Source organism: Gasterosteus aculeatus, chromosome 2, assembly GCF_964276395.1.
Source record: "Gasterosteus aculeatus chromosome 2, fGasAcu3.hap1.1, whole genome shotgun sequence".
Lineage (NCBI taxonomy): Eukaryota > Metazoa > Chordata > Actinopteri > Perciformes > Gasterosteidae > Gasterosteus > Gasterosteus aculeatus.
Genome location: NC_135689.1, coordinates 8,072,531 through 8,091,946, shown reverse-complemented (window position 1 = coordinate 8,091,946; position 19,416 = coordinate 8,072,531). Strand labels below are relative to the sequence as shown.

Here is a 19,416-nt window from a genome sequence, read left to right as displayed (position 1 = left end):
ATCTACTCAGTGTAATAAAACACAGCTTCTACAGAGTCGTTATTTTCCCACTTATTCAAGGGAAAAAACGTTTCTTCGCCAGTATGGAAAACATTTTGAAAGTTATTACCGGAAGTTTAACGGTATTCTCTTTCTTCAATTTGACATCTGTTTGTTTCTTTGATCATAGACTCATTTCTAACATTGTATGTGTAAACAAAGTAAATGTATACAATTAGTGGCATTTATTGAACTTGTTTCTAATTGTTTGGGCCTTTTTATGGAACGGACGATAGAACGTCACGGCGGTTTTGTTTTGAAAAATACGCACCGGAAGTTCTCGACTCCAGCGCAGTGGTCGTCGCTCATTGGCTAGCGGCGAAATTTGAAATACAACGCGCTCATTGTAATTGTGACTGCGGAAGGATGTGGAGCGAAGTACGACACGGTGGTCGCTAAAAAAAACAAAACAACAACGGGAAAAAGAATATTTGTGCGTTTAACACCGCCGACAGGGTTTCGCTGGCCAACATTTCTTCGGTACCGAACTGGTAGGTAACAGCTCCGAGCTAATTCTTGCTAACATGCGAGCTAACTTTAAAAAGTAACCGGCGTGACTTTTTTCAACAATCGCGTCGCCGTTGGAAATGCTAAACTAGCGGCTACGCTAAAGGCATCGGCGAATCAGGATTAACATAATGTTCAAATGAGCCCGTGGGCAGCTCACAGCGGGGCTATTTTAAATGCTTTGTTCTTGTTAATTCCCGGTTCCTCTTCACGTTTGCCAGATGTTTTCATTTCACGCTTGCTACGTTGAAAATGAGCCGTACGCTAGCATCATCTCACGTTGTATAGAACCGCAACCCCTGTTCTGTGAACTAACTGTACATTATGCCTCTTTGTCTGTAGCTGTAGGCAATCATGCAGGCGTCTGTGGAGGTCCTTCAGGCTTTATATGATCAGCTGAGGACGCAGGTTGATCTTCTCAACGAGAATATTGAACCCAGTCAGTACCTTTTTTTTTCTTTTTTCTTTTCTTCTTTTTTTCTAATTCTTGGGTTTATCTTTACTATCTACCATCCATCATCTGAGACTTCGGTTCCCTGACACGCTATCATGTGCATCCTCTTTCCCAGACTTCATCCAGCTGGCACAAAACTTTGATGACTGTCGTCGCAAGTGGCTGAGGTCCGAGCAAGAACTGGGCTCGTGCAAGGAGGTGCTCACCAAAGCCGAAACCGAGAGAGCATCGTTGGAGGTCAAGCTCAAACATGCCCGAAACCAAGTCGATGTCGAGATCAGGCGCAGGCAGAAGGCCGAGGCTGACTGTGAGAAGTTGGTGCGTAGGATGACGAGCGGCCCATTTATTGGTTGCCGTTTGTTGATTTAGTCTGCTGTTTATTCAAGAAGTCTCATTTGTGCTTTTCTTGCATTTCTTCATCACAGGACCGTCAAATCCAGCTGATCCGGGACCTCCTGACTAGTGAGGGATCGTCCAACAGCATCCAGCTGAGTGCAGAGCAGCGCTCCGCTCTCGCCTTCCTGAACACAAACGCTCAGGCAGCAGCCAACCTGAATACCAGCCGAAGGTGACAAACCCTGTTTTTTCTGTTGCTGGAGATATGATGCAGAGTTCCATGTTCATGGTCATTAACCATCCCCTTGTCACACTTTCAACCCATACTTAATTTCAGATGCATTTCCTTTTGAGATTTTTTTTTATAGATGAAGGAACAAATAAAACAATGAGGCAAGTGGAGATAAATTGCTGACTAACGTGACAAATATTTTCTGTTGCTTCTGATAGACTGACTACGATAGATGAGTCCGCCTCCATCTTGTCAGATATCAGCTACGACAAAACGGATGACTCCCTTGTAAGTACTTCCCCTTTCGCTGTTGTGTAGAGATAAGATAACATGATGTACGGTATCAAGGGTTCTGATGCGCTTCGTCTGTGACAGGACTGGGACTCCTCCACTGTGAGGACCGTGCGACTGAAGAAAAGAGAGAAACGGGTACGTCGAGAGCATGCGCACCAGTTCTCTTTAGATATTTGTGTTTGGAAGGTCGGCCTTATGTTCACTGGAGATACAGATGTCGTGTCTGCTGCCTTGATTTCAGCGCTCCTCGAGAAATCATGTCGACGGTCCACCGGTCGCCTCCAAGCGGTCTCGGTCTACAGGCAGAACTTCAGGGGTGGTAAGGAAAAGCACTGTGTTTGGTTCCACTTCTTAAAATGTACCGTTTAGCCCTTAAGTGGTCTTGTATGTTGTTTTCTTATTGTTTTTATTTGTGATAGGGGAACGAGACCCTCGTGACGAGGACCACAGTCACTGTCCCTGTGAATGGAGGACCTGTTGAGGCCGTTTCTACCATCGAGAGTGTTCCATATTGGACTCGCAGCAGGAGAAAGACCGGTACGATTTTTGTTATAAGCATGTAAGCTTGATTTATGATGGACCCCCTTTTTTTCATGTGTGGGTCAACTATTCCAGGCCAATATGATGGAAGCCAGTTTAAATTACCCTGCTAACTTGATTCTTTGAGCACAACTTGATTTGGGACATTTATATTGATTTTTTTTAATTTTTTGGCATCTACTGTGCGGGGGGCCCTGCTGTGCTTTCGCCAAAATAAAAATGTGGTTCAATCAACCTGATTGCAGCATTGTAATTATTGTAATAGGTGTCTTGCATAAGAATATGCGAAAGCTGGGATTCAACAGTCTTTGTAACTTCAGTGTTCATGGCAGGCAATGCATTAATATTTATTTTTTGTCTATTTCCCAGCTGCCATGGAGTGGGACTCTGAATCTGTCCAGTCCGAGGATGTCTTCAAGCAGCCCGGCAACCCCGAGGGGGAAAGAAAAGTGGCGCCAAGCACTCCGCAGAACCAAGCAGGCGGCCGCCTTCACGAGTTTGCCTCCAAAACTGTACGAATACCATTTAAACCGACTAGAAAAAAGCATTTAAGGACAATGTCCATTGCTGCTGTGTGGCCAATTGGTTTGATCAAACTTGACACAGAAAGCTTTTTATTAATTACTCCTAAACTTTTATGTCTGTGCAGAAGAGCGTTCTTATTTAGCTGAACATGAAGGTGGTTGTTGACGCACACTCTACCAGCGTCCTAAATAGTGTTTACTGTCTTTCTATAGGTCATTAAACCGGAATCGTGTGTACCTTGTGGAAAGAGGATCAAGTTTGGCAAGATTTCCCTGAAGTGCCGTGACTGCAGGGTGGTGTCTCACCCAGAGTGTCGCGAGCGGTGCCCTCTGCCATGCATCCCCAACCATGGCGCCACGCCGGTCAAAATCGGGGAGGTGTGTGTAACTGAGCGTTTCCTCCCTAATTGCTCTCGTTTACTCCCAGTGCTGACCGATTTTTTTTTTCTTTTTTCCCATCTGTCATTTGTTCCCAGGGTGTGCTTGCAGACTACGTGTCGGACGTATCGCCCATGATTCCACCTCTCGTGGTGCACTGTATTAGTGAGATCGAGCAACGGGGCCTGCATGAGGTGAGTGTCGTCCTTATGTGCACAAATGTGGAAGTTGGTAAAGCCTCATATACCAGCAGTTACCTGTTTAATGTCTTCTCCACAGAGAGCTGTAACTAAGATGGGACCATCTGTTCCTGAGAGTTTGAATTCCTAATTGCTCCAAATGTCTTGCTGCCCACCGATTAAATAATTGTACTTCCTCTCAGGCCGGGCTCTACCGTCTGTCCGGTGCGGATCGCACGGTGAAGGACCTGAAGGAGAAGTTTCTACGCAGCAAAACCGTTCCGGTGCTCAGCAAGGTGGAGGACGTCAATGCCATCACTGGCCTCCTCAAGGACTTCCTGAGGAACCTCAAGGAGCCTCTCCTCACCTTCCGCCTCAACCGTACATTCATGGACGCAGCCGGTGTGTGTGTGTGTGTGTGTGTGTGTGTTTGGGTCGTGCTAGAAAAAAAACTAAATATATTGATCTTTTGTCTGTTAGTCTGCCAGTACATTTGCTTTGGAGTTGATGAACATGCCCGGCCTCCCTCTGCTAACCAAATAGTTTTCTTTGTTTCCTTTCAGAGGTTTCTGATGATGACAACAGCATTGCTCTGATGTACCAAACCATCAGTGACCTGCCACAGCCCAACAGAGACACGCTGGCTTTCCTAGTCCTTCACCTTCAGAGGTCAGTACAAAATATAATACCAAATACATTTGATAACAAAGTAATTCATTTGGCTGTGATGCCTTGTGTGTCCCTCCTACAGACTCATGGTTGTGTATCTGTAACTGACCTTTTCTGTTTGGTTTTACTGTACCCTCTTAATTAGTTTCGGGCGACTGGCTTTAAGCAAAGCTGTGTGTCTCATTAACTTATTCTACACAGGGCAATGCCTGTGTTGATTTAACCCATGGGTCTGAGATATGGTGTCATTTGGAATGTACCCATAATTGTAATCATACATTGGAGCGCTACAGACGAAGGCTGCCATCCTTATAAAAACCTCCACGCTTAAGCAGAAGTCATTAATCACACCAGTCTTTTTTGTCTCTAAAGTTAACTCTTCTTCCTCATCCTCATTCCTTCATGGAATGTGGGTTGGGGAATATTACCGGTCCATCGTGGCTATGAAAAAAATTATATGCTGTGCAAATTCCAATTGCTGGGAAAGGGATCTGGCATGCGCAGGAGACGTTACTTCAACATGAAAATTAAAAAAAACATACACTTCCTGCTGTTGTATTATTATTACAGCTATTATACCTCTACCCCTTTTTAGATTAGGGTATTTTATATTTATCAAGGAGACATAACTGAGTCCTAATAAAATCTTTCAGAGTCGCTGTCAGTTTGGACACCAAGATGAACATCAGCAACTTGGCTCGAGTGTTTGGACCGACCATTGTGGGTCACGCAGTTCCTAACCCTGATCCTATGACAATCCTACAGGACACCAAACGACAACCTAGGGTGAGCCCGAATGAAGTGTCCCGTCTATTGCGCATCGTGTTTCTTCTTAAGTCGCATAATGAGGTCGAATTGTAATGTTCCTATTGTAAAAACGAGCGTTGTTCAGTACTACGTGTGCCGGACTCCTGTGGGGCAGCAAACACCTGTCATGTGGATAACCAGATAAATGTAGCCTTGTTTTTCCATCGTGTCGTGAGCGACATCTTGTTGTTCTGCCGTGAGCCTGATGCATCTAACCTGCAGCCATCCTTTTCTCGAGTTTCCTTGAGAATGTAAGACCGGCATGTTGGATTCTGCCACTGAAATGATCAGTTGGACTAGTGCAATAGTTACAGAATCTAAATTAATTAAACGGCTGCTTCCAACCGCAAATGCAATGAAAAATGGCCTCTAATTTACCTAAAAGCTTTTGGATAATATTGTATTTGCTGTCAATCAAAATGTTTACTGTGAGGCAAAACTTATGTTGCAAAGTCTAGTTTAAATTTGAAATATAATATACCATAAGTATATCAACATTGGGATTATTAATTATCCCACTAATTAGGAAAACATTCTTTTAACCATACATAACGAGTTACTGACCGAAAGGCAAAGCATTGGATAATCCTACAATTCAGAGGCTCTGCATGTTACAATAAACTCTAAGTAATTCCCTGCTGTCTTGCCCTGGGCCTCTACAACACGCATTCAGCATCAGAGGATGGGGCAACACACTGAAATTACCCTGATTTCTTTTGCATTCTCTCTAATCTCTCTGTTCAGGTCGTGGAGCGTCTGTTGGCTCTGCCCGTGGATTACTGGGTCCAGTTTGTGAATGCAGGAAGCTACCCGCCCAACTTGGACCACCTGATCATTGAGAACGCAAACTGCTATGCCACCCCCGAGAGAAGTACGTGCTCACTACACCCTGTGTGGGGCTTTTTTTTTTTCCCTGCAGTGTTTGCTATGCGAGTCTGGGATACTGTTTTTTGCTGGTTGATATTTCAATGTAATATTTGTCCTGTCGCAGTGAGCATGCTGGGACCTCTGACTACTCCGGAGCACCAGCTCAATAAAACCCCCTCCTCCAGCTCCCTGTCTCAGCGCATGAAGTCCTCTCTGACGCCCAGGTAAACACAAGCACATGCCCTCTCTGCACGGTTGTGACATTATTTCCATAATCGGCGGGCCTCATGCAAGAACGGCTCCTTCGGACTAGTTTGTTCTCAAGTGAGAACTGGCCGCATTCAGCTATTTTAGCAATTAATCTAATGTTTTGCGCTCATTATTATGAAGTCAATTTGAGCTGGAAAAGTCTTTTTTAATTACGTTAAAATAATCCTGATTGACGTGGCAATTTAAATTAAAGGCCAAGCTATTTGTAAATGTATTCATATCACTAACGATATGATCATTTATATAAATTAGCCCTAGGCTTACTGTGGCAGACGTTTTTCCTATTGTACCATCTATTTCAGTGACAGGGCATTAACAGCGCTCAATATTTCCCCCCATAATGTGCTGAATTCTACTGATGAAACTGGTAAAGATTAAAGACTTTCTTATGGTTGTTGGAAAGCGGGACTTAATTGGCGTTGGGCCTAGGACGTATGGCCCTATATGGTTTTGTTGGTGCAGTACTTATACAATTCTCATGAGCGCATGCATTGTGCGATTGTAACGATGCAACAGTGCTGAGATTTCTTTTTTGTGTTGCATTATTGTATCAATGCACTAAGTATGAATCTATCGATGTAAAATATCCGTATTGTAAATACAAATGAGACCCAAATAGTTATTGGATGAGGTCCAACGATCTTAGAATTACTTCCACCTCTGACATGTCGTGTGCTGCTGATACAGATGTTTAGCGGATATCTGAATATTCTCAATACTGTTCACTGACTGATTCATTTTATTCCTAATTCAATTAAATGTCCTCATGTGGAGTTTTTTTTTTTTTTTTTTGCAGATTCGGGAGCAAGAGCAAATCTGCAAATCAAATTGGACTTTCTCGTCAAGGGAAATTCTTTGCATCTCCACTCCTTAAATAATCCAAAGCAACTTCACTTGACCTTTTCTTTATACAATAACGACCAATGAATGCTTTCTTTGCATTTATGTGGAACGGTACCGCTTTAAAAACGGCTGTAAACACCTTCAGAATTTAAGTCGTTAGTGTTTTTTGCAATAGTCAATAGTTGTGTTTTGCGTGTTTGTAAAAGGCTGATTTTTTTAACCTATATATGCACATTTGTGTGTCTTAAGAGCAAAATGTTTAACAAGACATTTGGCTCTCACCTCTTCACACATGGAAATCTGCTGTTTATTTTTTTTTGAGAAAAATTCAAGATGAAAATATGTACTGTATATGCAGTTTTATTGTGACTCCTAAATCCAGTTCTTTCTTTAGACAGTGTTTCAACTCATGTGTCACTCAGAAGTTGAATAACTGATTCCCAAGCATGGCATTCTAGAGTTTTTTTTTAATGTTTAAGCTCCATTTCTTTTGTATTTTATTTGTCTTTTATCCTCCAGAGAATTGTAATAGTTTTCCTTTTCATACTTCCACCAGTAGTTAGACGTTGTTGATATGGATTTGCTGAAAGCTCGACTCCGTGTGAGGTTGTTGATTGGCATTAATCTCTTGAAACAGAAACACTGTTTTAATATCTTCACTTGCAGTTGTGTTAGTCCGGTCAGTGATCATCAGGAATGTATTCTAGTTAAGACTTTAATTTCCTCCAGCTCCTTTTGCTTGTCTAATGTTTATTGCGCTCTGTAATGTTTGTACTCCGGGTGGATGCTTAGGAGCAGTCTCATGCGAAAGGCAATTACCTTGTAAGATTAGCCAGTTAAATTGTCGTGGCATTATTGGTTCAACTATTGGCACACATTTTGTACACACGCTAGAATTCATGTTACTTTTAAAATACACTTCTAACCTTTTACAACCAAGTGTCTTGTGTGTCTCTCGGAAATTTGTTTGTGCTTTAACCTCACTTTCTGAATCTAAATGTTGCAGGATGTAAAGAGCTTTTATGATCCAGGGTTTACTCTACTTTTAATAAAGCAGATTAAGACACTTGTTATTCCAAAAACTATGAATATAGAAACATTTGTCTATCATAGCTTACACGGAAGGCTTTTATGTAAAGATGAGGTCAATTTATTATACAGAATAACTAGACTTTATTGAAAGTCTACATGGTAACTTTGTCAGGCATTTATTGGTACAACAATATCAAAATTTCGGCCACGGCCAGAGAAGGGGAGTGTTCTTGACGTAGTCTTGGAAGCCCGGGTCCGAGCCCCACTTCCTGACGGCCTGCTTCTCCAGGATGGGGATTCCGCTGACGTAGCGCAATAGGAACCAGAGGAAGAGAGGCGACGCCACGCTCAGATACTGAGGGCCCTCCATCACTGACGAGGCCGAGAGCCACAGCCCTGACCACTGCAGGATCTCCCCAAAATAGTTTGGATGCCTGCTGTACGCCCATAGTCCACTCTGGATGAATTTCCCCTGGAGCCACATAAAAAAAAATTAACTTCCGTTCTTCACAGTAAATGACGCATCAAAAGTTGCACGAGGTCCGTTAACTCACAACGTTATCCGGGTCACGCTTGAAAAGCAATTTCTGCTGGTCGGCAATGGCTTCGGTAGCAAAGCCGAGGCCCCAAACAGTCCAGCCAATGTAGTCCCTCGCGCCCAGAGGCACGTCCCGCTTCTCAATGTTCAGCATGAGTGTGGGCAGGAGCGTCATAAATACCCACATGGCTGAAAGAGAGGGAGGGGAAATGGAGCATCTTTAACCAGCCTTGCTTTTAATACGAACATGAACTAATCTCGTGGCGCTTATCTTGCCACAAAAGTACCTTGAACCGTCCAATATATAAAGAAAGTCCCTGGGCTGTCTCTGACATTGTTGAACCTGCGATCCTGGCCGTCCTTCAGGATCCGCATGAAGAGGAATGTCCCCAGCCTGGAGAGAGGACACAGTTAACGGACGCTTCCATTAACCAAAGGCATTATTCATTAACCTGACGTTAAGCTCTTCGTGTTAGTTACTCCTCCGAACTTTCCAAGGAGACTTCGAACTCACACAAAACTCCGTAGGTGATAATAAAATATATTAAAGGAATGCCAGCCCTCCGTATTTTATTCCCCTGTGTAGGGGGGGGGGTCCAAAGCTGCCTTACTTACCTGAGTCCCCACGCGGTCACCAAACCAGTCTGCACCTTTTGGCGGACATGACTCGCTCCTCCCCAGACACGACTAAGGTGGGCGAGGAGTATAAAGGTGCCCGATCCTGTGAGAGAAGAGAGAGAGACTTGCTGCAGACTCGGGGCGATCGGGACATGGCGGACGGCTCTACTAGTTGCAGATCAAGGCGTGTTCAATAAATCTTTTACTCAAGGTGCCGCGGACAATTGGTTCCAAAGTTCAAGGGTAAAATATCCGGGAGAGCAGCACAGAGTGGAGGGCAAGAAGAGGACGAGTCAATTCGTTTGTGAAGTTAGAACTGGTAAGCTGCTCTGTTTTTATTTGAAACAACTTTTATGAGAATTATCTGGTTGGACGCCTGCAGCTGCCTGGAACTTCGTCTTTGCCGGCACACTTTGTACGCTGAGCACTTGTCACGGGTGACGCTCACACTGAGAAGTAAGATTATAACGGCAAATTATAGGCATGGTGTTTCCGTTATTGATTAGTCTGCTAAATCTATAAGATGTCAGGATGGGGAAACATGGGGATCACAATGAGCAAAAGCGCCCAGGATTGTCATTTAGCCGACGCTTTTATCCAAAGCGACTTACAATAAGTGCATTCAACCATAGGGTACAAACTCAGAAGAGCAAGTAAGCCAATTTACAATTTGCTGTAGATAAATTGTACTTCTAATGCCACTTAAGTGCTACAAAATAGTCTTTTAGTGGAGGTAGAGTCTGAAGAGGAGTGTCTTTAGGAGGACACCCTGCCGCTGCTTGTCCAGTCTATCATTTGACTTCCGGTCTTGAGCAGAGGTTTTCAAAGCAGTAAAACATTTTATCGAATGGGGTGTGCCCAACATCTGAGCCGAGGACATTTATTTGTGTATGAATAATGTTGTGGCGTTTTAACTGGAGCTTTTACCACTGCAAAGGTAACACCAGGTACGACGAATCACTAGTGAGGAGACAGGCTGTGTCCTTTCTCAATTTGGCCTCTCAAAAAAAAATTTGCAAAATTGAAGTGAATTGGGGCCCCCTTTGCGTTTCAAAAAGGCGCCCCCAAGATCCCGCTGAACGCCCCTGCGGAGACGCGCACCGGTTGCGCGGATTGGTGCGGGGACGCGCACCGGTTGAGCGGATTGGTGCGCGTGCTGCTTCCTATAATTGAAGGAGGAGCTCCTCGGTCGTTTCACAACAAAGCTGCTCACGGGTTGCATAACTGTTAAAGTTCGACATGTAACGCTAAGTACCCAATGACACCCCGCAGAGCTGAATCGCAGTCGTCTAACGTGGATGCGTCTCACTTTAATGTGATGTTAAAACAATTGTCAGGCTGCAAAGCAACAACAACAAAAAAAAAGGAAAACAGCGCGCACATGGCGGAAAATCGATATTCACAATTGTCCGAGTGTATTAAACTTACCTGCCAAATCATAGAACTTCTCGGTTCTGAAGGCTGCGGCCAGAGCCCAGCCGGCCCACTGGATGCTCAGGTCGGTGGCGGCGCACTTGATCAGGGTGCTGCCCATGATCGCGTCCTTCAGGTCGGCGAGCAGAGCAAGAATCCGATCGGAATGTGTCATGGGAGCCGCTCCTCCTCCTCCGACAAACCGCTGTGTTTAAAGTTCACCGCTGTCGTTATGTATTTCCCGGGTAGGGGCGAGGCCGCGGGGAGCTCTGGGTAATGCAGTTCACAAGAGGATTAATGCGGTTAATGAGTCGGAAGGGAGCAGCCAGGGGTCACTGAGTGTGGAGGAATGACAGGTTTTTAGAAAAGGAATAATCGGTTAAATGTCCCTACAACAATAGCCCAAATAACTGCGGCCATTGATTTAGATAATATGACATGCATTGATATTTTTGGTTGTATTTATTTAATCATATTTGAAGTTCTGTCACTCTAAATGTTAACAGCAGATGTTTACATGGTGATATAAAAATACCCCATTACAAGTAAAAGTAAAAGCCATGCTTTACAAATGTTACTTGAGTGAAGTATTATTGGCAGGAAAACAGCTGTTGGCTTTATTTGGAATAAAATGATGCTGGATTATTACTATTATTAGTAATATTGTGATTGTGGTAAAAAAAAGTGGAGCTCATTTGAATTAATCAACATACTGTAAAAGAATCTCACATTTTATGAGATTATCATCTGTTTTGTTTATACAAATCTGAAAAGCATAACATAACATATATAATACAACTCTGACATGTGTAAATCTGCTGCATATAGAGTACTTTACTTTGAGAAGAACCAAGTTGGAGAAAAACTTTCATGCAGGACTTATTACTTCTTATATTGTGGTACTTAAGAGTATAGGATCAGAATACTTTTTCCAACACTGCTGAGAGGCATCAGTGGTCCCAGCGGCATGAGGACTTCTCTTCCTCTGCTCACTGAGTTGAATATTAAGAGGTTATTCAGTTATGCCTCACTCTCCTCATTTTTCTAACGGTATCATGGTATCATTAAATTTAGATGCTCATAAATGTTCTTATGAAAAACCCACAAGAGTCAAGTGTTAAAGTGAAGTGACACATTAGTCACAATATCTTGGAATTATAACAAATTGATGTACAGTGTTTGTGCAAAAATAAATCCAATTGTAATACAAGTATATAGTTATGAATATGTAGTATAATGAATATATAGCTACACTTCACAATATTAATATGAACTATCGTGAATACAAATAGAAAGAAACCATCACATAGCATGTAATAAAAAAGAACAATAATAATATGTATTATGCAGCTTCATGTGTTAATATTACTACTTGTACTACTAAAGCCATTGTCTTGATATTAATTTATATCAACACAATGATGTAAATCCGATATGCATAAGTCTCTATTGTGAGCTCTGGAGGTCAGAGAGGGTGAACACATTTCTTAATTGGGTTAAATATGTGATCCAAAGGACAATTCTTTCTTCTGTTTCCCTTCATCGTTCAGGAATAAACACATTCAAGTCAAAAAATGGCCGAGCGCTCAAGTCCAAAAGGCAACAATGGTGACTTTGGGAAAAAACTGCAAAGACAGCTGAGCAGAAGCAAAGAAAAGGTAACAGTCTCCACGTTTGGTTTTCCCAAAAGAGAAAGAAGGTATCGCTGTGTAGCTGTTGCTTTGAGGTATTTGCTTTTTCTCCAGGTACGGCAAAGGTTGGGGAAGACGATGGAGAGCAGAGATGACCACTTTGAACAATGTTTCCGACAGTTTAATGACCAGCAGGTAATCATTACCGTGCTTTAAGAGATAAAGAGATAAGACACATTGAGTAACTTCCTGTGTAGTAAACGTCTGAACAGTTAAAAAAAAAAAATCTTTTAGTGTACCACAAATATATTCCCATGGCTGTCTCTACTGTTTATGTAAACACAGGGATGATTTATACTAAGAAAACACAATGAAATTCATAAATCTTAAGACTGAATTATGCAAACCTGTTGTCTATTCGCAGACTGATGGGAACCGAATGTACAAGGACCTGAGGAACTACATCAATGCAGTTAGAGGTAAAAAAAAAAAAAAAAAAAGCCCTTTGCATGTAGATTTTGCAGATTTGTATCCTCTGCACGTCTCACGTGGACGTGACTGCTTTTCACAGACATGCGTGAAGCTTCCAGACGCCTTTCCCAGTCTCTGTTTGATTCTTATGAGAGTGATTGGGCTGGAGAGGAAGACCTCGGAGCCATTGTAGAGGTCAGTACAATCATCAGTGATAAACTACAGCAGCGCTGCATGTTTCTAACAAGGACAAACGGCAACAGGATTCACACATAGCGAGGGGACCAAAACCCATTCTTTCTCCCTCTCTTCATGCATAATTAATTCAATATTTGTGCTGTGCCTTTTGATAAAGGGGGAGGACCTGCTGTGGAATGACCTCGAGGTGAAGCTATTAGATCAGGCCGTACACACTATGGAGTCCTACGTGAGCCAATTCCCAGACGTCAGGGTAAGACGAGAGGAAGCCAGCGTGCAAACAAACAGGAGTGAACACACAGACAGACAAAAGGCCCGAGAGCAAACATGCAAAACCCTACAGAGACACACAAGCAACCACACACACACTATCTGAGCAATCCAATACCCACGCTGCCGTACTACTTCGGATGCCAGACAAATATTTGTCTCTGCCAAGAGGAGCAGGATGTGCTGCTGCATCTGGTGAAGTATCCCAGCCTGCCTGCTTTTCTGTCTGTCCTGACCCGCAATCCTTTTTGAGATGACAGCAAGTACGTGCTCCTCAAGGGCTGCTTGATACCAAAAGTGTGAGATTTTTAATGCATCGCCAATCTTTTCCTTTCTGCAGGAGAAAGTAGCAAAGAGGGGGAGGAAATTGGTCGACTACGACTCTTCCCGTCACCACCTGGAGGCACTGCAGACTGCCAAGAAGAGGGATGACGTCAAGATCCACAAGGTTATTTAACATATCTGTTTATTTATTTTTTTAACTGTGCCTTTCAATGTTCATATGCACAAAAATACATTTCCAATTTTCACTCTGAAGGCAGAAGAAGAGATGAATACGGCCAAAAGCGTCTATGACGGGATCAACACTGAGTTAAAACAGGAGCTGCCGTCGCTCTTTGAAAGGTTTGTCAGAGTGTTTTCTTCTGTAATCATATGTAAAGATAAAGGTATGCACGTGTATTACAGCGCGGTTTGTTTTTCTCCTCCGTAGCCGCATTGGATGCTTTGTGACGGTCTTCTCCGCTGTTTCCAATTTAAGAGACATCTTCTATAAGGAAATGAGCATGGTGCGTTTTTCTTTAGTTAGTAGGCAAACAATACACATTGTTGTGTTTTTTTTTTTTTTTTTAATCTTATTTGACAATTTTGGTCTTCTTTCAGCTCAACCTTGATCTAAAGAATGTGATGAACGAGCTGCACGCTCAGCACCCGGATAAAACTTTCGCTTTGAACCGAATTCAGCGGTAGGTTTTTCTTTTTAACGACGCTTTAAATGACAATCATTTTCACCAAAAAGCTGTATCATCTTCTCATGCTAACCAAAAATGCCAATATTTTCACACCGATAGAAAGATTCTTATTCTGGAAGGAATTATTTTAATAAGTGAATGTCTCCATTTGGGGCTCAGCCAAATATTCCAATCATTCACTGGCTTTTTTTGTCTTTCTAATACAAACACAATTCAGGCACGGCTCCCTGAAGAGACGAAGCCTGACGTCCCCCAAGGCCTGGAAAGCCAGCTTCTCCGAGTTTCACAAGGGCTACAGTCCCAGACCTGGCCAGAGGTTTAGCTTCAGGTCCCCGGACAAGCCTCGCCACAGCACTTTGTCCAGAGAGAGCAGCATGCGCGAAGTCTCCATCTCACAGTCCGGAGACCTGGACGCGGGGTCGAGCCACGGCGAGGTGTACAGTTCTCACGCACAAGGGGACGCCGCGGCCGGTAATGGGCTTGGGTCTGGAGGGGACGGCAACGATGCGGAGGAGGCGACGGGCTTGAAGGAAGAGGCGTCCGGGCCCAAGCCTCACGCAGGATCTGGCAACCATGGAGAGAGCGGGAAAACTCCGCCGAGCGAGAGCAGCTGTGAACTGAACAACTCCGTTGGTTCAAAGAGCTCGGAGCTCCAGCTGTCCGCAGCAGACAACGGGCCGCTGCACATCGATGAGGGAGAAGACGGCTCCCCGGGGGGCGGCACACCAGAACCACGTGCGGTGGAGAATAGTGAAGCTTCTGGGTTACATTCTGACACGCAGGGCCCGGGACTTCCTCACAAGGTGTGTGGTTTAGCGAGCTGAGCGATGGTGACTCAGACCTTCTGTTCGATAGTGTTTTCGTCATGACTCATCTTTCACATGACTTTTCAGGATGCTGCGGCAGAAAAACAGGCTTCTCCAGACTCAAAAAGCACAGAGGTGTAAAGTGTTCAGACTTAAGGTTGGTATGATTCATGCATTATTATGGATCTTATTGTTTCCACCACTTCTCCATACATCCATGTCTGCCCTGTGTTCTATTAAACAGTGACGGAGAGGAGATTGAAGTCAACAGCTGTAAAAGGAAAACAAATATGGAGACAGACTCACTGAAATTTAAAACTCTGATTTCCAGAATGATAGACATGTGCGTCTTGTTGTTCATTTTTCTTATTTATCTTTTTTTCCAGTTTTACATCCGGTACAGTTCATACTATGGTAAATGTTTTATTTTTGTAACCATGTTGCCATGTTTTATTTTAAGTTTAATTTGAAAAGTATAGATCTTAGATAAGTTTTTTCCACACGTTTCATTATTTTCTCCCTCATCAAGAGTAAATGTTAGCAGACATAAGGTAAACACCTTATTATAAAACCAACCTACTGACTAAGCCATGGTCACAAATGTAACTGTACTGTGCACTCCATTTTTCCATTTTCGTTATATAAACATGAACGTATTTTTGATCTTTTTCACTTACAAAGCTGAAATCAATTAATTATCTAAGCACTGTCAAGATACATCATTATGTAATTCTGAACATTTTTTTTTTGTCTCAATTATATTCAAATTTGTTGGTTATGGCGAATTATAGAAAAAATGATGAAATACGTAAACAATAAATTGTTTTGTTTCAATTGAATTCAAGGTGTCAATTGGCTGCGGTTCCTTCTCTTCCAATAAAAGTTTTGAAAACGACAAAAACGATGAGTTCTCACTCAGCCAACATTTCTCATCTTTTTGTCATTGCGAACCTCCCAAAAATTGCATTAGTTTGCTTTGATTGATTTGCATAAGAACATTTACTAGTTTATTTGAACCAAATGTTGGGCAGTCTTTCCTAGATTCATTCAGTGAAAGAAATGTTTGTTTTTGCCTAATTTATTCAAAGAAAGAGAGATCTGAAGGGATTTACCTCAGATGTGTTCTGTTCGGCTGTCTCAACAGTTTTATGTTGGCAGTCAGAACCAGGACACAGAAACCACATTACATTGGCAGGCATTAACAATCTACTGAGCAGTGTCTATATCAAATATATATATGCATCCTCTTATGTTGTGTTTAGCCAAATATAACTGACTATTATTATTTTACAGATTTCTGAGGTGTATCTGTCTGCCTGTGCAAACAGCATTAGTGAGGGGGACTTTGTGTCAAAATTGTCAAACTAACCGTTATTTCGTCCCCAGGAAAATGTCAGCTTCTGGTTGGGGGTTAAAAACAAGTTTGTTTACCAGGCAGGAAGGATGTAGGGAGGGTGCGACTCGAGAGTCCACCAGCACAGTGCTAGTTTCAGACAGTTTGGTGTGGGGAGCAAAACACCCCATTGCCATTAAAGCCTTAAAATCTGAGAAAAATGTTAAATCTGAGAGGGCAAAATAAGAGTGCAGCAAATGAAAGAGGCTGCCGAGTGGCCAAAACCTCTTTGAACTAAAAGTTTGTGTATCATACTTTGCTGTGAAGAATTCAACGATTATTAATTCATGCATTCATTAAATTGTTCACGTCCATGTACTTTAATGATCCGTTACCCACAAACCTAAAACACCTTCAGGGTAGAGAAAGGTCTATTTCATATACGACTTTTATAATAGATTGACATCCAAAATATTATCCTGTTTCTCATTTTTAGTTGCCCATCATCTCCATACACGATCTTTGACATGGAGAGAGAGGGGGGGGGAGAGAGGGAGGTGCGGAAATGGAGTTCTCTGCGTGACTCACTCGCGAGTACTTGAGGGGAGAAAAGTAAGCAGCTTCTTACTGTATTTCATCGACGCCCCAACAGACTCACACGAGCGCCTCGGACCTGAAACTAAAGTCGGTCTCAGGTGCCGGACGTCAGCGCGCGGGGACCGGAAGTCGCCCCTTAGAGCCAATAGTTTGGCGTCGCTGCAGCCAGGTGAGTTTTAGGTGAGTTTAGGTGAGTTTTAGGTGATCTCCCCCGACAGCTGTGATGAACAATGTCTGATTGTTCGGCGAGAAAAATACTCCCCTGAACGCAGCGGTGCGTCTTCTTCTTCTTCGAGGTTATTTTGTGTTCAGTAAACTAACTTTAATCGGGACGAAGAAGAGACGCACCCCCCCCCCCTCCTAAAAAAGGTTAAACAAAGCGTCACGTGGTCGGTATCAGCGGCCTGACCGGTTAATTTCTAACGTGGTTTCTTAATCATTGTTTGACAACGTTTGCGGAAATGTTACTCAGTCATGTGGTTGTTTTATTGGTTTGATTGTATTGTTTTGTGTTTGTTTTCAGGGGAAGTTTGCCTGTGAGTTAACTGGCACTAATCATGAATAGTAAGTCCACCTTTTTTGACTCCAGTGTTTCAATGACCTTTTTCTTATTTGTTAATACCTTTTAGAATCAAGTTGGTACAATTAAATAAAATGACATCAAAAGTGCTATACTTAGTACTCAAATATTGAGGTTGTTCTACTTTTCTGTAGTCTTTTAATTGCATCCTACCTTATAACTATTGGCTTAACGATTATCGTTATTTGATTTTAGTTGATCAGAATCCGTATCATTTAGTGTAAAAGCAATAATAAATTACAAGATCCCCTGGCCAGGGGACGCCAACAGTGGTCTTCTTTGGCTCGACCATCAGTCCAAACCACACAATGTTCCATTTTGAGTAATTCCTGATTAATGAGTCGTTGCGTCACGGGGGAAATAAACTGGCAGGTTTGTTTCAGAGCCAGACCTTGATAACCAGATTACTGTGTGACCACGCTTCATACTCCCTCCTCGGCCAGCAGCAGCTATGCGGTTACACAACTCTCCACTAGCAGACTGTGTGCTGAAGATCGCTCCCTGTGACGTTTGACACATTCCTTTCATCTTTCAGATTCAAATATGGCCCCTTCGACACCACTCCCCACAAATTTCACAAGTTTCACAAAGGGTAAGTGCACTGTCGTTCCTTCTTTTTTTTTTTTTCTTCTTTTTTTTTAAATGTAATATTCATGATATGTACACACTTGGCTTCTAATCTCAGCGTTGCAGCCAACAAGCATCGTGATATCTTAACCGTAGATGATGATTCATCAACCCGTGTCATGCTTGTGTTTTGTCCAACATCAGATATGAAGCTTTTAACGTCAGCGCCCACACAGGCTGACGCGACCATGATTCAGGGTAACTCCTACTTTATTATTTCACTTCATATATTTTTTATGTTTTAATTTATGGCACGCAAACCAGCCTCCTCCTGGAAATGCGCTAGGCCCCTGCAGAGAATAATCCAAATAACTTTTTTTATACGTCGTCTGTTGGCGGTAACTGGTGGTTTTAATGTCCTCGTTTTATTCCCTCTTCCTTAGTGGTGACGACAGCAGCCCCCCATAGTTCAGAGGCGGTCGTGGCAGGTAAATGGTCGCACTTCAACATGAGCCTTTTCCCTCAATGTTTTGAAAAGTGGATTTTTTTTTTTTACCTTATTCCTGCAGTGGTCGTTGTCCTCATCCTGCTGACAGTGGCTGCTTTCGGCTTCCTGCTTTACCGGTATCTCTGCCACAACAAAGGGGACTACAGGACGACGGGGGAGCCGGCTCCGGGGGAGGACCCCGACGACGAGCAGAATAACCAGGCCGCCAACGAGAAGAAGGAATACTTCATATGAACGGGACAGTGCATCATTCTGTGTTTTTTTTATTTAATTTTTTTTAAAGGGAAGGCCAGGACTTTCTGCACACGGGGGCAGAGCCGAAAAATGTATGTGTTGAGAAAAATGTGCACAAGCAGTACCAAAGATAAGATATTTAGGCTGAGAGTGAAAATCAATGGATGGCGAGACAACGTGTGCGTGTGTGTTCGTTTTAGGTGAGCAGAGCTATGCATGAAACAAGTTGCGCGCTTTTAGCGCGTCAGTTACACGGTCAGTCAATAGCTGACACTTTATCAGCCATGTTTCAGTTTTCCTCTACTATTGGCAGTATGTTTGATTCTGACAGTTTGTTTCCCCAAAAAGCCAACCTGTTACAAGGCGTGTTACGAAGCTGTTGCGGGAAGTTACTTTTATATTGATTTGCTTGTAAAAACTATAGTTTTTTTACGCCATTTTATTTTTAGTATAAGGTAGTTCAAATCATTGAATTCCGCCTGAGCGTTCGCGGTACCTGGTTTTGTATTCTTCCTTGCCATCTGAAATAAATGTGGATGGATATAAAACCTGTTTTGGGGACGAGTGCCATTATACAGTGTGACAGCTGGAAGTGATGTTTAATGTGTTTGAAGATAGTCGGTCAGAAACCTACAACGTGATTTTTAAATCTGTGCTCACCACTCAAATGTCATACATGTAGCCACATCAACAGCGATCCCATACAAAGT

The 19,416-nt window shown here is 42.8% G+C and overlaps 4 protein-coding genes across 10 annotated transcripts; 3 read left to right on the top strand and 1 right to left on the bottom strand.

Annotated features, from left to right (window-relative positions):
- Positions 1 to 286: 286 nt before the first annotated feature.
- racgap1 (Rac GTPase activating protein 1) lies at positions 287 to 7,874 on the top strand. The gene is made up of 17 exons (XM_040193526.2): positions 287 to 530; positions 889 to 985; positions 1,116 to 1,318; positions 1,426 to 1,568; positions 1,787 to 1,856; positions 1,944 to 1,997; positions 2,104 to 2,181; positions 2,282 to 2,399; positions 2,772 to 2,914; positions 3,140 to 3,304; positions 3,403 to 3,498; positions 3,687 to 3,885; positions 4,047 to 4,152; positions 4,806 to 4,938; positions 5,704 to 5,830; positions 5,951 to 6,050; positions 6,893 to 7,874. The coding sequence occupies exons 2-17, from the start codon at positions 901 to 903 to the stop codon at positions 6,972 to 6,974; spliced, it is 1,902 nt and encodes a 633-aa protein (XP_040049460.1). The 5' UTR covers positions 287 to 530; positions 889 to 900; the 3' UTR covers positions 6,975 to 7,874.
- Positions 7,875 to 8,088: 214 nt separating this feature from the next.
- On the bottom strand, positions 8,089 to 10,809 carry LOC120829441 (uncharacterized). Its single transcript, XM_040193535.2, has 5 exons — positions 10,556 to 10,809; positions 9,125 to 9,230; positions 8,797 to 8,903; positions 8,526 to 8,698; positions 8,089 to 8,443 (listed from the first exon to the last, which is right to left on the bottom strand). Exons 1-5 carry the CDS (start codon positions 10,713 to 10,715, stop codon positions 8,165 to 8,167), a joined length of 825 nt encoding a protein of 274 aa, XP_040049469.2. The 5' UTR covers positions 10,716 to 10,809; the 3' UTR covers positions 8,089 to 8,164.
- Positions 9,235 to 15,788, top strand: bin2a (bridging integrator 2a). 2 transcript variants are annotated; one of them, XM_040193532.2, is made up of 13 exons: positions 9,235 to 9,446; positions 12,091 to 12,198; positions 12,286 to 12,366; positions 12,596 to 12,650; positions 12,743 to 12,837; positions 12,998 to 13,093; positions 13,451 to 13,558; positions 13,649 to 13,734; positions 13,823 to 13,898; positions 13,993 to 14,075; positions 14,299 to 14,884; positions 14,975 to 15,044; positions 15,132 to 15,788. In XM_040193532.2, exons 2-12 carry the CDS (start codon positions 12,115 to 12,117, stop codon positions 15,026 to 15,028), a joined length of 1,404 nt encoding a protein of 467 aa, XP_040049466.2. In that variant the 5' UTR covers positions 9,235 to 9,446; positions 12,091 to 12,114; the 3' UTR covers positions 15,029 to 15,044; positions 15,132 to 15,788. The 2 variants fall into 2 exon arrangements, with proteins under 2 accessions (XP_040049466.2, XP_077946155.1); XM_078090029.1 differs by having other exon boundaries at positions 9,444 to 9,583.
- Positions 15,789 to 16,716: 928 nt separating this feature from the next.
- On the top strand, positions 16,717 to 19,254 carry LOC144388446 (small cell adhesion glycoprotein-like). Of its 6 annotated transcripts, none has more exons than XM_078090047.1 (6): positions 16,717 to 16,986; positions 17,341 to 17,381; positions 17,933 to 17,989; positions 18,169 to 18,222; positions 18,408 to 18,452; positions 18,534 to 19,254. In XM_078090047.1, exons 2-6 carry the CDS (start codon positions 17,375 to 17,377, stop codon positions 18,704 to 18,706), a joined length of 336 nt encoding a protein of 111 aa, XP_077946173.1. In that variant the 5' UTR covers positions 16,717 to 16,986; positions 17,341 to 17,374; the 3' UTR covers positions 18,707 to 19,254. The 6 variants fall into 6 exon arrangements, with proteins under 6 accessions (XP_077946173.1, XP_077946176.1, XP_077946178.1 ...); XM_078090050.1 differs by having other exon boundaries at positions 16,741 to 16,997; XM_078090052.1 differs by having other exon boundaries at positions 16,767 to 16,986; positions 18,423 to 18,452.
- Positions 19,255 to 19,416: the final 162 nt, after the last annotated feature.

What these genes read in the sequence shown, in the direction of transcription:
- racgap1 (XM_040193526.2), top strand. Translation starts at nt 901, where the DNA reads ATGCAGGCGTCTGTGGAGGTCCTTCAGGCTTTATATGATCAGCTGAGG. An exon ending in AGCAACGGGGCCTGCATGAG is followed by an intron (nt 3,499 to 3,686) that starts GTGAGTGTCGTC and finishes ACTTCCTCTCAG; the next exon opens with GCCGGGCTCTACCGTCTGTC. An exon ending in AAGTCCTCTCTGACGCCCAG is followed by an intron (nt 6,051 to 6,892) that starts GTAAACACAAGC and finishes TTTTTTTTGCAG; the next exon opens with ATTCGGGAGCAAGAGCAAAT.
- LOC120829441 (XM_040193535.2), bottom strand. Translation starts at nt 10,715, where the DNA reads ATGACACATTCCGATCGGATTCTTGCTCTGCTCGCCGACCTGAAGGAC. An exon ending in TATATATTGGACGGTTCAAG is followed by an intron (nt 8,699 to 8,796) that starts GTACTTTTGTGG and finishes CCTCTCTTTCAG; the next exon opens with CCATGTGGGTATTTATGACG. An exon ending in AGCGTGACCCGGATAACGTT is followed by an intron (nt 8,444 to 8,525) that starts GTGAGTTAACGG and finishes ATGTGGCTCCAG; the next exon opens with GGGAAATTCATCCAGAGTGG.
- bin2a (XM_040193532.2), top strand. Translation starts at nt 12,115, where the DNA reads ATGGCCGAGCGCTCAAGTCCAAAAGGCAACAATGGTGACTTTGGGAAA. An exon ending in GACAGTTTAATGACCAGCAG is followed by an intron (nt 12,367 to 12,595) that starts GTAATCATTACC and finishes GTCTATTCGCAG; the next exon opens with ACTGATGGGAACCGAATGTA. An exon ending in CTACATCAATGCAGTTAGAG is followed by an intron (nt 12,651 to 12,742) that starts GTAAAAAAAAAA and finishes TGCTTTTCACAG; the next exon opens with ACATGCGTGAAGCTTCCAGA.
- LOC144388446 (XM_078090047.1), top strand. An exon ending in TGACGCGACCATGATTCAGG is followed by an intron (nt 18,223 to 18,407) that starts GTAACTCCTACT and finishes CCTCTTCCTTAG; the next exon opens with TGGTGACGACAGCAGCCCCC. An exon ending in TTCAGAGGCGGTCGTGGCAG is followed by an intron (nt 18,453 to 18,533) that starts GTAAATGGTCGC and finishes TTATTCCTGCAG; the next exon opens with TGGTCGTTGTCCTCATCCTG.